Here is a 14,815-nt window from a genome sequence, read left to right as displayed (position 1 = left end):
AGGAAGAAATGTAGAAGATGATTCTAGCTTAAAGCAGACTAGCACTTTAGAAAGATTATTAGAGGCTGGGCATGGTGGCTCATGCCTGTAATCTCAGCACTTTGGGAGACCGAGGCAAGCAGATCGCTTGAGTCCAGGAGTTAGAGAGCAGCCTGGGCAACATGGTGAAACTCCATCTCTACCAAATAAATAAATAAATAAAAATAGAAAGATTATTAGATCAACAGTGTAAAGAATGGGCAGACAAGAGGATGTGCTTCAGTAATCCTGGAAATAGCTTCCACCTAATGCTGTGGCAGTGGGAAAGAGAGAAACAAATAGCAGGAAAGAATAGGTGGGACTTGATGACTGACTAAATTTGAAGGGGAATGAATTTACAGCCAATTTCCAGTTTTCTGTGATATTGGAAGGGAGGGAGAAAATGGCAATCTTTCATTTCATCTAAGCCAACTGGTTAAAATATTGCCTTCTATCCACATGCACCTTCCTAAAAACAAAAACGTCTTAACACTCAGAATTTGAGTGTTACTTTATTTCCCTCATACTTTCTAGTGTATCATCAGTTCTAATGAGAAACACCAAAAGATGAATAGCTAAAAAGCAAGAGAAAAGAGAAAAAAACAACTTCTGAACAAGCAATAATTGGCTTATGTCTTCTGCCAGAGTTATCACATTCAGTAGTATGGTATACACTTCAAGAGGAAAGGTATTACTCTTTCAAGGATACGCCGTCAAAACTGCAGTTTTGCAAAGGAAGAATGCAGGGATGTTGTAGTGTTCAAACATTAACTCTGTCAGTTTCTCTCTCTTTGCTCTAGTATTCCACTTGAGAAGAGGGGAAAAAGAAATGCAAGTTATTAAGAATTAAAAAGTTGATTTATCTCCAGATAAAATCTAGCACTATATTAACAAAGAAATAAAACAATAAGAACAGCAAAAAATACCATAGGAAATAATCTTTCATAATAATATCTCACAAAAATAAAAACAAAACCTCTATATTTCTTTAGATGTAGATTAAATTTAACAAATCAATCAGATAAGAATTAAAATTCTTTAATAATAAAATTGCTTCTATAAATTCTAGAAATTAGAGACTTTTCCACATATGAGGAAATCAGTATTCTTATAAACATATTATTAAATCTAAAGAGTAAATATGGTCAATCCAAATCCTAAGTATGAATTTTAGACCACCAAATTCTCCCACTTATAGATGGTATTCATAAAAGAAACTATAAGTTAGCAACAATAAGATACTGATAATTTATGACCATTATGCTTGCTTTCTGGGTCGTTTCTGTCTATGTACCAAATGTATTTCACAAGAGACTTTGGTCCAGAAATTTCCAGCCCTTGTTCAACATCTCAATTCTCTCTTGGAAACTTGAATAAAGTAGATATACGCTGCCCTTGGGGCACAAGAAATGATTCGTAATTCAAAATGGGAAGCAGTCCTAGGAAATAAAATGTTAAATCCCTAGAAATACATAAATAACCACAAGAATTCATTAGTGTGTTTTGTTGTTCTCTGCATATTTTATCAGAATAGTAAAATGAAAGTTACAATAGTATTAAAAAATTAATCTTTTTCCCTAATTTTCAAATTCAAAATATGAATTTCTGAATTTCTATGCCTCTTTATAGAAAAATATTCATCAAATGAGTAGAAAACTAAAGGAAAAAAGAAAAAAAAAAAAAAACAACTACAGAAACATGAAAAAGAAAATCTTTATCTCACCGGTGCCTCTGACATGAGAACAGGATGGAGGCTGGCTTCTGATTTGACATGCATTTTGTAGGTATGATCCAAAATAGCCTGGAAACTATCCCAGTCTTCAACTAGAATATAAGATTAGTAACTTGGAAACAATGCATAGTTGAAGATGAATACAACATATTTTGAGAAATTGTTTCTGTGACTTAACAATTAATACCGTATTATACAGAACCTACTGATTTTACAGATCAACTTCATACCACAGTACTTTATATAAAGATTACCTTTGTCTTCTAGATATATAGAACTTCTTTTTGGTCCCTCCAGCCCCCAGACCTATCCCAAATGTAATTAATCTAACAGACCTAAAATACCAAGTAAATGTTATTCAATTCAATAAATACTTATTAGAGGCCCAGAATGTGATCAGAATAACAGGAAGTACAGAAGAATTATATGGCCTTCTAAATGATACTACTGCTGGGTTTAAAAAAAAAAAAAACAACAAAGATTTGTATGGTCTAGACCCAACACTCAAAAAAGCTTACAATCTATTTGGAAAAAGACTAAAAGACATGTTAAAAATTCAAAGAAGAACATCTGTCTTCAATTTGGCTTCCACCTAAACATTCCATTAAAACTACTGACATAAGTCATTAATGACCTTCTTTTTTTTGAGATGGAGTCTCACTCTCTCGCCCAGACTGGAGTACAATGGCGCAATCTCGGTTCACTGCAACCTCTGCTTTCTGGGGTCAAGCAATTCTCCTGTCTCAGGCTCCCAAGTAGCTGGGATTACAGGTGCCCGCCACCATGCCCAACTAATTTTTGCATTTTTAGTAGAGACAGGGTTTCACCATGTTGACTAGGCTGGTCTCTATCTCCTGACCTCAGGTGATCTACCCACCTCGGCCTCCAAAGTGCTGGGATTACAGGTGTGAGCCACCGCCCCCAGTCGCGAATGACCTTCTACTAGGCAAATTCATGGACACTTAACATTTTTAATCTCATCTGACTTCTCTAAATTATAACAGTATTGCCTTCACAAGAGTTTACAAACTTTTCTACTGCAGCCCAAAGAAAAAATGTCATTAATTATATATTTCCACAGGCCCACCTGGATTTTTTTAACTTCTTTCTTAGTGTAAAGCTTTCAATGTCACAGCGGAAAACACTGAGAATAAATGGAATTTTATGCTTCCAGAAACTTTTTCTTTTCTTATTCTTCCCCTGAATTTTTTCCTACATCCCTAATTGTTCCCTTTCATTCTCCTTCAAGGGTACCTTTTATTCTCTATTGGTTAAAATATACAAGTTTTTTGCTAAGAACTCCATCTTCAATCCTCTTCCCATATTCCAAATTTTTTCAGAGTAATAAAAAGCAACTCCATGTCTTAAAATCTTTCTTATAATCTTTTATTCCCCTGTTTACAGAATTGTCACCTGGATGTTCTAAGCACTTTTAACTTAGTGAACCCATTTACTTACTATACATGAAAGAGTTAACACTGCAAGCCTGAGAAAGGCCTGCTTGTAAGGCTCACTCTTAGCTGGTGTCTGGAAACACGATTGGCAAACAGTTCCCTATGTTCATATAAAACTTGTCCCTAAATGGTAAGAGTAGCTCGCTATACCTACACTGTTTGTACAATGTGGTTGGTTCTGAACACTTGCTTTCCTTCTGATAATCTAAAATTTTGTTACATGCCAGGTACATGGTACCTACATAACCAGCCCTCTGTAAAATCCTTGGGTACTGAGTTTCAGAGTTCTCCTGGAAGATAACACAGGTTGTAACTTGTTGATGGAGGGATTAAGCACATCCTGTGTGACTCCACTGTGAGAAAACTCTCCGAAGCTTGCATCTGGACTTCATCATCCCCTGTCCCTTTTCCCTTTGTCGATTTTGTTTTGAATCCGAATCTTCAGTACAATAAATCTTAGCTGTGAATACAACCATATGCTGAGTCCTGTGAGGGAGTCTTGCTGGTGAGTAACTGAACCTGAGAGTGATTTGGAGTATCCCTGATAACCTCGCTTTTTTCTTTTTCTTTTTTTTGAGACAGAATTTCGGTCTGTCACCCAGGTTGAAGTGCAGTCATGGGATCTCAGTTGCAACCTCTGCATCCTGGGTTCAAGTGATTCTCATGCCTTAGCCTCCTGAGTAGCTGGGATTACAGGTGGTATGTATCGCCACACCTGGCAAATTTTTGTATTTTTAGTAGAGATGGGGTTTCACCATGTTGCCCAGGCTGGTCTCGAACTCCTAGACTCAAGCAATCCACCCGCAGTCTCAGCCTCCCAAAGTGCTGGGATTATACAGACGCAAGCCACCGCGCATGGCCAACCATGCCTTTTAAAACCATAAAACTTGCTTCTTCCCTTTCTATTCCTATCTCAATGCATGGTACTCTCTGTTCAGAGTTACTCCAACCAAAAATCTAGGAAACTTTCTCAACTTCTCTCTTGCTTTCACTCCCTCGATAGTTTAGTACCATTTGTTTCCTGGTTACCCTGAAAGTCCCTTCAGGATCTCTACCAGCATTATATAAGAGTTTAAACCTTTTTCATTTCTCATCTGGACTCTTACCTCCCTTACTGAGCTCCATCTCTAGTGTCTCCTTCCAATCTAGACTACATATTACTATTCATCTTTCCAGCTGGCAAATACGAGCATATCACATCTGTTTAAATTCCTTTGGGGTTATCCTTCAGTAACTAGCTTAATACAACCCTGGGATGGTTTACAAGCCCTTTTATGACTGCTCCCTGCCTACCTTTCCTGCTACTGACCCTAATGAGCCCAATGCTGCAACCATACTTAATTCTATTACATTTTTAAGCACATAAGCTTCTTTCACAATTCCATCCCTTCACACATGCTGGTCCCTCTGCTTTACCCAGCTTTGTCAGCCAGACTCTTTTTTTTTTTTTTAATTATACTTTAAGTTCTAGGGTACATGTGGATAACGTGCACGTTTGTTACATATGTATACTTGTGCCATGTTGGCGTGCTGCACCCATCAACTCATCAGCACCCATCAACTCATCATTTACATCAGGTATAACTCCCAATGCAATCCCTCCCCCCTCCCCTCTCCCCGTGATAGGCCCCGGTGTGTGATGTTCCCCTTCCCGAGTCCAAGTGTTCTCATTGTTCAGTTCCCACCTATGAGTGAGAACATGCGGTGTTTGGTTTTCTGTTCTTGCGATAGTTTGCTGAGAATGATGGTTTCCAGTTGCATCCATGTCCCTACAAAGGACACAAACTCATCCTTTTTTATGGCTGCATAGTATTCCATGGTGTATATGTGCCACATTTTCTTAATCCAATCTGTCACTGATGGACATTTGGGTTGATTCCAAGTCTTTGCTATTGTGAATAATGCCACAATAAACATACATGTGCATGTGTCTTTATAGCAGCATGACTTATAATCCTTTGGGTATATACCCAGTAATGGGATGGCTGGGTCATATGGTACTTCTAGTTCTAGATCCTTGAGGAATTGCCATACTGTTTTCCATAATGGTTGAACTAGTTTACAATCCCACCAATAGTGTAAAAGTGTTCCTATTTCTCCACATCCTCTCCAGCACCTGTTGTTTCCTGACTTTTTAATGATTGCCATTCTAACTGGTGTGAGATGGTATCTCATTGTGGTTTTGATTTGCATTTCTCTGATGGCCAGTGATGATGAGCATTTTTTCATGTGTCTGTTGGCTGTATGAATGTCTTCTTTTGAGAACTGTCTGTTCATATCCGTTGCCCACTTTTCGATGGGGTTGTTTTTTTCTTGTAAATTTGTTTGAGTTCTTTGTAGGTTCTGGATATTAGCCCTTTGTCAGATGGGTAGATTGCAAAAATTTTCTCCCATTCTGTAGGTTGCCTGTTCACTCTGATGGTAGTTTCTTTTGTTGTGCAGAAGCTCTTTAGTTTAATTAGATCCCATTTGTCAATTTTCAGCCAGACTAATTCTTATTCATTGATCAAGATTCATCACAAGTTACCTCCTTTGTGAAAACCATCACTGACTCCCAACACTAGAGTAAAATACCTCTCCTCTCTAATCCCATTGCTCATTGCATATACCTATATTGTAGCACTTATCACAGTGTACCATTATTTGTATATATACATACATCTATTTCTCCTAACTAAGCTTTTAAGGAAAAGGAACATTTCTTATGTATCTTTATATTCTCAGTGTCTGAAATCAGTTTGTGGAATAAAAACAAAACAAAAAACAAAAAAAAACCATGGCTGATGTTCAACTTATAGGAAGCTACTACTTTGTATGTAAACTGTAACATGTATACTCTATAATCAATTCCATGGGGAAAACATCTTACCCATCCCATTTTTTAGAGGTGAAATGGCCTCCATATTCTCCCTTGGAACACGCAGAGCATTAGTATCTATGTAGTAGGTGGGACCGCCTTGTTTGCCTTTATCGCCATCTATTTCCATTAATGTGCTTCCGTCATCTCTTTCTACCACCATACCAATAGCTGTAGGAAAATCCACCTGTAAGAGTCAGAAATATGATACACAAGTTTCACCTTTTATCAAGGAGGCATTTTTCCCCCAACTAATGTAATTTATTATATTTTGTTTTAAATTAGAATTTCTGCATGACTTTAATTTACATGAATAGCTCTACATATCCAATTAACTCTAACTTTACACTTACCTTGGGGCAGTCCTCACCAGCATAACCAGCTCTCACAGTATAGGATCCAATGTCAAAAACAAGGGCTCCAACTTCATCTGAAAAGATTAAAAGATAATTAGCATTAACAGCTTGCAGAAGTATCACATGAAAATCACAGCTCACTGCAGCCTCAATCTCCTAGGCTCAAGCAATCCTCCTGCCTCATCTTCCAAGTAGCTGGGGCTACAAATGCATGCCAGCACGCCCAGCAAATTTTAAAAAATTTTTTGTAGAGATAAGGTCTCACTATGTTGCTCAGGCTGGACTCAAACTCCAGGGCTCAAGCAATTCTCTGCCTCAGCATCCCCAAGTGCTGCAGGCATGAGCCACTGCACTCAACTCAATTATATTCATATTATTATTCACTTGAACCTAGTTTCAAATACACCTTAAAGAATCATTTAATTAAAATATAACAAGTCATATACCGTATTTCAGTAGAGGTTCAATCAATTAAGAAATGGTACACTAAAACTGGGTAATTTGAGTTTACTTATTAAAGGGAATTATTTGCAAAGATATAGGTGAAATACGGACAACCAGAAGGAACAGTACAGTACCCCAGTACTACAATGATAACTAATAATAATGGATCCACTGCCATTCTTCAAACTGAAGAAACAAGAAGAAATTACTGTTATGAGAATCTGGAGAGAAAGTTGTATGGGGAGGGCTACCTGATAGGAGCTGTGACTTTTAGTAGAGGGGATGCAGTTAGCCATAGATTACCCTGAGGTGAATGAATCAGGCTAATAAATATACCAGTAACCTCCCTCCACCATCAACTAGGGTGATTCTATAATTTATTATCCAAAGTGGGACAACCACTATGGGAAATTTAGTTACATCTACTAAAGTTGAAATTGTGCATACATAGAATTACACTTATTTATTCTGGAGACACTCTCTCATACAGGTTGCAAGGAGACATGTACAAGAATGTTCAACAGCTACAAGAACTGAGCAATTTATTAACCTCTCTGCTTCAGTTTCCTAACATGTAAAATATACATAATAGCTCTTACCTCACCGGATGCGCTAATGATTAAACGTATTAAATACTTTCATGTATATGAAGTCTTAGAAAACTCACACACTAAATGTAAGCTGCTATTATAATTGACACACTGCTTGCCATAGGAAAAGGCAGAAATAATCTAACGGTCTCTCAGTAGTGAAATAGATAAGCAATAGTATATTCATACAATGGAATCCTGTACAGCAGTTCAAATGAACACTCTAGATCTACATATGTCAGCATCAATAAATCTAAAAGAACGCTTAGTTTTAAAAGCTAGTTACCAAAAAACTATATATGTATACACACACACACCCCCCTCAAAAAAAAAAAAAAAAAAAAGAAAGAAAAGAAAATACGCATGGGGTCTGGGAATGTTACATACCAACTTCAGTTCAGTGGTTACCTGAACTGAAGAAGTGAGAGGAAATCTGTATCAATTAACATTTTTATTCTTAAAATATCTGAGGTATTAATATGGCAAAATATGACATCTATTTAATCTCACTGGTGAATATAGTATTGTATTACATACAAACTTATAGTAATATTACCATAATATCACATACAAACATATATTTATATATTTTTTATGTTTAATATATTTTTAGTATGCTTAAAATATTTCAAAAACTTCTTAAAAATTTTAAAAGTAAACCCATTACTTTGCAAATATCAGTTAAGAGATAGTATCTTTGCAGAATGATTTTTGTTTTTTTGGACTCGCAGTCTTGATGTGTCACCCAGACTGGAGTGCAGTGGTGTGATCTCGGCTCACTGCAACCCCCAACTCCCGGGTTCAACTGATTCTCCTGCCTCAGCCTCCCGAGCAGCTGGGACTACAGATGTGCACCACCACGCCCAGCTAATCTTTGTATTTTTAGTAGAGATGGGGTTTCATCATATTGGCCAGGCTGGTCTCAAACTCCTGACCTCGTGATCCACCTGCTTTGGCCTCTCAAAGTGCTGGGATTATAGGTGTGAGCCACCACACCCAGCCTTTCGTTTTTACTCAAATAAAACAAAGACACATTTAAATTTCTAATATAAAAGAAAGTTTATGTATTTGTTACATTTCTCAAGATAATTAACACAACCCTGTAAAATTCTCTGGTCCAAATTATTTTGTCAGAAACTAGGGGATCCTTAAAAGGAGAACACTGTATTTGTTTTCACCACAGCACCTAAACTTGAGTACAAATGGTAAGTATAGCAATGAACAGGAGTTGATAACATTTAATACTTTTATTAACCAGAATGCTGGGTAAAGAGATTATCCTAATTAAATGAATTAATTGTATAGTTAACCAAAAATTTCAACTTCTGTTCCTCAAGGATTTATCTTTTGCCCTGCACTAGGAACCCTTAACCTGTTCTGTGTTATGGACCCTTGTGACAGTGTTGTGGACTGAATTGTGTCTCTAAAATTCCTATGTCAAAATCCTAACACCTAGTACCTCAGAATGTGATGTACTTGAAACCAGAGTCTTTATTCTGTACTTTTTTTTTTTTTTTTTTTTTTTATGTTTTGAGAGAGAGTTTCGTTCCTGCCGCCCAGGCTGGAGTGCAATGGCACAATCTCAGCTGACTGCAACCTCCGCCTCCTGGGTTCAAGAGATTCTTCTGCCTCAGCCTCCTGAGTAGCTGGGATTACATCTGCTGGCCACCAAGCCTGGCTAGGTTTTATATTTTTAGTCGACACTGGATTTCACCATGTTGGCCAGGCTGGCCTCAAACTCCACACCTCAGGTGATCCACTCACCTTGGCCTCCCAAAGTGCTGGGATTATAGATGTCAGCTACCACGCCCAGTGAAACCAGAATCTCTGAAGAAGTAATTAAGTTAAAATGAAATCATTAGATTGGGTCCTAATCCAGTATAACTGATGTTTTTAAGAGAAAATTCGGGCCGGGTGTGGTGGCTCACACCTGTAATCCCAGCACTTTGGGAGGCAGGCGGGCGGAACAGGAGATCAAGACCATCCTAGCCAACATGGTGAAACCCCAACTCTACCCAAAATACAAAAAATTAGCCGGGCATGGCGGTGTGCACCTGTAGTCCCAGCTACTCGGGAGGCTGAGGCAGGAGAATTGCTTGAACCCAGGAGGCGGAGGCTGCAATGAGCTGAAATTGTGCCACTGCACTCCAGCCTGGGTGACAGAGCAAGTCTCCATCTCAAAAAACAAACAACAACAACAACAAAAAAAAAAAACACAGAAAATTCAGACTTGGACTTGTACAGAGGGAAGGCCATGTGAAGACAGAGGGAGGAGATAGCCATCTACGCACAGAGAGAGACCTCAGAAGAAACCAACTCTGCTGACACTAAGATCTACCTCTAGCCTCCACAACTGTGAGAAAACTAATTTCTGTTGTTTAAGCCACACAGACTGTGGTACTTTATTATGGCAACCTACAAACTAATACACACAGTTTAGGAAATTATGAATCCCTTCTTAGAATGTTTTTAAATGTTTATAAAAGAAACCAATTATAATAAAATATAGTTCTACCATGGAAACTTTGGGAAGGCCACAAACCCCATGTTAGGAGCCCTTTCCCTAATTTACCCTTTCCTGGATAATATACTGTACTCCTATAGCTTCAACTTCTACCTAAATACTGGTAATTCCAATCTCAAAACACTCTCTCTCTCTCTCTCTCTCTCTGTCTCAGCTCTAACCAATGTCTAGATCCATATCCTGAACTTTTTACTGTACAACAACATAATTGTATCTGATGTCTCATGGGTATCTCAAATTCAACACATCTGAAGCACTGCTCATCTCAGCATTGCCTAACACATTGCTGACCACAGTCCACATTGGCAAAAAGCTGAGAGTTGTTGTGAACACCTCCATCTTTCAAGTTCTGCCAAATATTTCTGCTAAGTATTTCTCAAATCCCCTCCTTTTAAATACCATTGCCCCTGCCTTCAATCAAGCTCTTATCTCAACAGGGAAACTACAATTCCCTACAGATACCGTGCCTCCACCTCTTTGCCTCTTAAATCTACCCTTCCAACTGCTGCACTGTGATCTTTCAATATTGTAACTGTCATTATTTTGGTACATAAATCCTTCAACAAAAATAAGGGGGTGAATCATTCCGTGGTTTCTCATCATTGAATTTGATAAAATTTAAATCACTCTAGCCAGTTGAAATTCAAGGCGTAGCAATATCTGGTAGCAGTCTCACTTCCTGCCTCATACACTGACTTACTGGGTAATATGTCATCTCCTGAACACACCACATACTCTCAGCTAACCTTTGCATATGTTGTCCCTTTCCACTCCTCCTCCATCATCTCCATTACCTCTATTGTAAAGTCCCTTGACTCCACCACATGGAATCAATAACTTTATTCTCTGAACTACTTTTGCACTATATATATATAACATATGTAAATATATATAACATATATAAATATATAACATATAAATATATATAACATATATAACATAAAAATTATATATATTATATATATAAATTATATATAACATATATAAATATATATGTTTGTTTTTGTTTTTTTAGGATACAGTCCTGCTCTGTCACCCAGGCTGGAGTGCAGTTCCGGGTTCAAGTGATTCTTGTGCCTCAGCCTCCCCAGTAGCTGGGACTCCAGGCATGTGCCACCATGCCTGGCTAATTTTTGTATTTTTAGTAGAGACAGGGTTTTGTCATGTTGGCCAGGTTGATCTTGAACTCCTGGCCTCAAGTGATCCGCCCGCCTCAGCCTCCCAAGTTGTTGGGATTACAGGTGTGAGCCACCGCACCTGGCCCCTTCTACATATTGTTATCAATGAACAGCTCTCATTGAATTACAGTTACCATTTCTGATCAATATAAGATGCTATCAACTACATGATGCACCACTATTTCCGGCATCACTAAGAAAATAATATGGCAATTAAAACTCTGCCAGGCCAGCACTACTGAGACATATTCTGGCTGGGGGCAGTGGCTCAAACCTGTAATCCTAGCACTTTGGGAGGCTGAGGCGGGAGGACTGCCTGAGCTCAGGAGTTCAAGACCCGTCTCTATTAAAAACAAACAAACAAACAAAAGACATATTCCAACTTCAGCTGTTTAAATGTGGGAAAAATGTACAATTAAGAATCGGTGAAATATGGTGTCTATTTACCTAACGGATTCATCTACAAGACTGAACTTCTTGATGACAACAGCCTATACCTGCCACATAGTGCTCAAAAAACATTTTTGTGAAATAGAAAAAAATCCAACATATCAGCTCATTTTCCTGCCCTAATTAGTAAACTGGATATGGTGGAAGTTTAATTTAAGACTCTAAATTCTTAGAATTTTACATCTGTTCCTTTTTCAGGATGGGAGATACATCTAATTCCTGTACCCTGCTTCATTAAAAATCAAGCCCCATGAACCCTAAGTAGGAGAGTGGCAATGGGAGGCAGGAGGCTTAGTAGAAAGAACCACAGAGTTCTGGATGTTTAAAACCTAGGATGCAATTTCTAGTGTATAAAAATCCTCAAGAATTGAACCTCGGCCGGGCGCGGGGGCTCAAGCCTGTAATCTCAGCACTTTGGGAGGCCGAGACGGGCGGATCACGATGTCAGGAGATCGAGGCCATCCTGGCTAACACGGTGAAACCCCGTCTCTACTAAAAAATACAGAAAAACTAGCCAGGCGAGGTGGCGGGCGCCTGTAGTCCCAGCTACTCGGGAGGCTGAGGCAGGAGAATGACGTAAACCCGGCCACTGCACTCCAGCCCACTCCAGCCCGGGCGACAGAGCAGGACTCCGTCTCAAAAAAAAAAAAAAAAAAAAAAAAAAAAAAAAAAATTGAACCTCTATTCTACTAAAAAGGCTTTTTTTTCTTTTTTGAGGATTTAAATGTTTTTCTCCTTCCAAGTTTAGGGGTGATGTGATTTTCTTGGGGAACATGAAGGAAAAATCTTATTTTTGTTGTATCTTACCTGTAAAATGACATCCTTTATAGAAACAGCATCACTACTAGACACAGCAACAATAGCAATAGTCTGGATTTGTTTTCTGGGTCTCTAACTCATCAAACACAACCCAAAACATTAATTATATGTATCAGTGTTTTGATTCACCTGCAGATCTTGCAAAAATGGAGGCTCTAAATCAGTAGATTTTGAATGACGCGTGAGATTCTGCATTTCTAACAGGCTTGCAGGTGATGCTGACACTGCTGGTCCATGGACCAGACTTTAAGTGGCAAATGTAGCATTATTTCATTTAACCTTCACGCCCATCCCCATTGGCTAGGAATTATTCCACAAATGAGGCCTGAAGTTGGAAAATTATGTAAATTGCCTAAGACCAAAGCGCTCAACAGTGAGGCGGATATTTCAACTCAGGTCTGTAACCCCCCGCACCTGGTAATCTTTCTGCCATACCAGTCTAATCAAGGATAAGTGAAAAAACAAGACGTCTAGGACCCCCGGCAAACTTTCTGGGCATCCTTAAACTACACGTGCTCCTGAATTAATCTCAAACAGACCCGCCCACGAGTCACTCTGGAGACTCCGCAGCCAACAAACAGGCAGGAGTTACTGAAAGGTGAGGCAGCTCGCGCATGGGGCACAGACAGGGAGGAGGCAGTACCCTAAGTGGCCGCCGCTTCCCTAGTCAGTTCTACGGCTTGAGGCTCGCATTGCCACCTGTGAGACGCTCTGGGAACCCTCCGTCCACGCTTGCAAACCGCCGGGACCTTCCAAGTTTAGGCGCGAGCACATGCGCCCCGACACAGCCGAGTCCAGGAGGCACTCGTGGAGATGCGACCCTGGGGCGGTAACGCAAGCCGGGCCCGGCGGCCGGCTGGACTGAGCTTCCCGCCCAGCCCCGAGGCTCTCTAGAGAAACGAGCGTGCATCCCAAAACCCTGCTTCTCCGGGGGCAGAGGCAGGAACCGGCCACAGAGAGCCACCACTCCAGGGCGCCCGAGGCGCTGGCCGAGCCTGGTGGGCTCCGGGGGCGGGCAGAGCGTGGGGCGGGGATGGGGCGGGGAGGCCGGGGTCCCGAGAGGGGGAAACCGGAAGGGAACGCCGAGGAGGGGAGGGCTGGGAGCGGCGGTTACAAACCCCACACGCCGAAAACGCGCGCTCTCTCCTCCGGCCGCACTCACTCACCTCCCCCGTACACGCCGCCGCTCATGGCTGCTGCCGGCGCGACCCCTACCCTAAGGGCTAACTGGAGAAGTGACTGCAGTGGCCCCGACTGCGAGTCCCGAGAAGCGATAGCCCCTGACTCCCTTAACTTCCACCGCCACCCCCCTCAGGCAACAAAGCGGCGTCCACACACCCCGGAGCTCAGCTACACTTGCTGTCTCCTCCTATCAGCCAATCACGAGGGTCCAGGCCTACGTTTAGTCAATCAGAATGCGGCTGCGCCGCATCCCCGCCGCGGCCCAGCAGGTTTAGCCAATCGAAGGCAGCCATGGGGGCGGGGAAAGAGGAAAGCGACAGCCGGACAGAAGGAGTTGGGTTGCGGAGCTGAAGCGGGCGGAGCTTCCCGGGTGGGCGAGAGAGTGGGCGGAGGCAGTGGGAGAAGAAGGAGGAAGGCTGGAGGGAAGCATGGGAGGGGCGTAAGAGGTGCGGCTGGGCGCTGAGGAGCTGCGGGAACCTGGGTAGGGGAAGGTAGACTTCTGGAAATTGAACGTGTGTCTCAACGCTGAGATTCCTGTCCAGTGACTGTGGGCAATGTGGATTTCTTTCTTTTTTTCTTCAGAAAAAGTATTTTAAACTAACTTTAGGTTGAAGAAATAAAAATTTTGCGCTCCACTTTGGGATAGGGGAATCAGTAAATCAGACAAATTGATAGGATCTTGTAATTTTTTAAATGGTTATTAATAAGTAAAAGAAGAATGAAATGATGCATTATCCCAGCTAAACCTAGGTAGCGCTTTAAAAACGATTTAAAAAATCAATTTCTTAAAAAAAAAAAAAAAAAATTTCAGGCCGGGTGTGGTGGCTCACCCGTGTAATCCCAGCACTTTGGGAGGCCGAGGCGGGTAGATCACGAGGTCAGGAGTTCGAGACCAGCCTGGTCAACACAGTGAAACCCCGTCTCTACTAAAAATACGAAAATTAGCTGGGCGTGGTGGCACACACCTGTAGTCCCAGCTACTTGGGAGGCTGAGGCAGGAGAATCGCTTGAACCCAGGAGGTGGAGTGTCCGGAGCTGCACGCCCCGGCCATAGTGAATAATAATTAAAGATTAAACGCCTGAGCTATATTCATTTCCACCCCACACCTTCTCCCTAGATTTACCTTCTTCCCTGTATTAATACTGCCATTAAAAGATGGCGCTCTTCCTGCTTCTTTTTCATTCTTTTTTCCCGCGCCTGCGAAAAGACT

The 14,815-nt window shown here is 40.8% G+C and overlaps 1 protein-coding gene across 4 annotated transcripts in view; it reads right to left on the bottom strand.

Annotated features, from left to right (window-relative positions):
• Window positions 1–14,815, bottom strand: part of ACTL6A (actin like 6A) — a 26,712-nt gene extending 11,897 nt beyond the window's left edge. The window contains exons 1-5 of one of the 4 annotated variants that reach the window (XM_065540216.1): window positions 14,729–14,815; window positions 6,415–6,491; window positions 6,074–6,248; window positions 1,742–1,842; window positions 728–825 (exon numbers count right to left, since the gene is read on the bottom strand). In XM_065540216.1, coding sequence (XP_065396288.1) covers window positions 728–825; window positions 1,742–1,842; window positions 6,074–6,224 — 350 coding nt within the window. In that variant the 5' untranslated portion in view covers window positions 6,225–6,248; window positions 6,415–6,491; window positions 14,729–14,815. Of the gene's footprint in view, window positions 1–727; window positions 826–1,741; window positions 1,843–6,073; window positions 6,249–6,414; window positions 6,492–13,065; window positions 13,430–13,588; window positions 13,784–14,728 lie in introns of those variants that run through there. The other 3 variants (XM_045386589.2, XM_074031432.1, XM_015445555.3) reach the window with 3 other exon arrangements.

This window comes from Macaca fascicularis, chromosome 2, assembly GCF_037993035.2.
Source record: "Macaca fascicularis isolate 582-1 chromosome 2, T2T-MFA8v1.1".
Taxonomy (NCBI): domain Eukaryota; kingdom Metazoa; phylum Chordata; class Mammalia; order Primates; family Cercopithecidae; genus Macaca; species Macaca fascicularis.
This window is presented reverse-complemented; position numbering and strand designations above follow the sequence as displayed.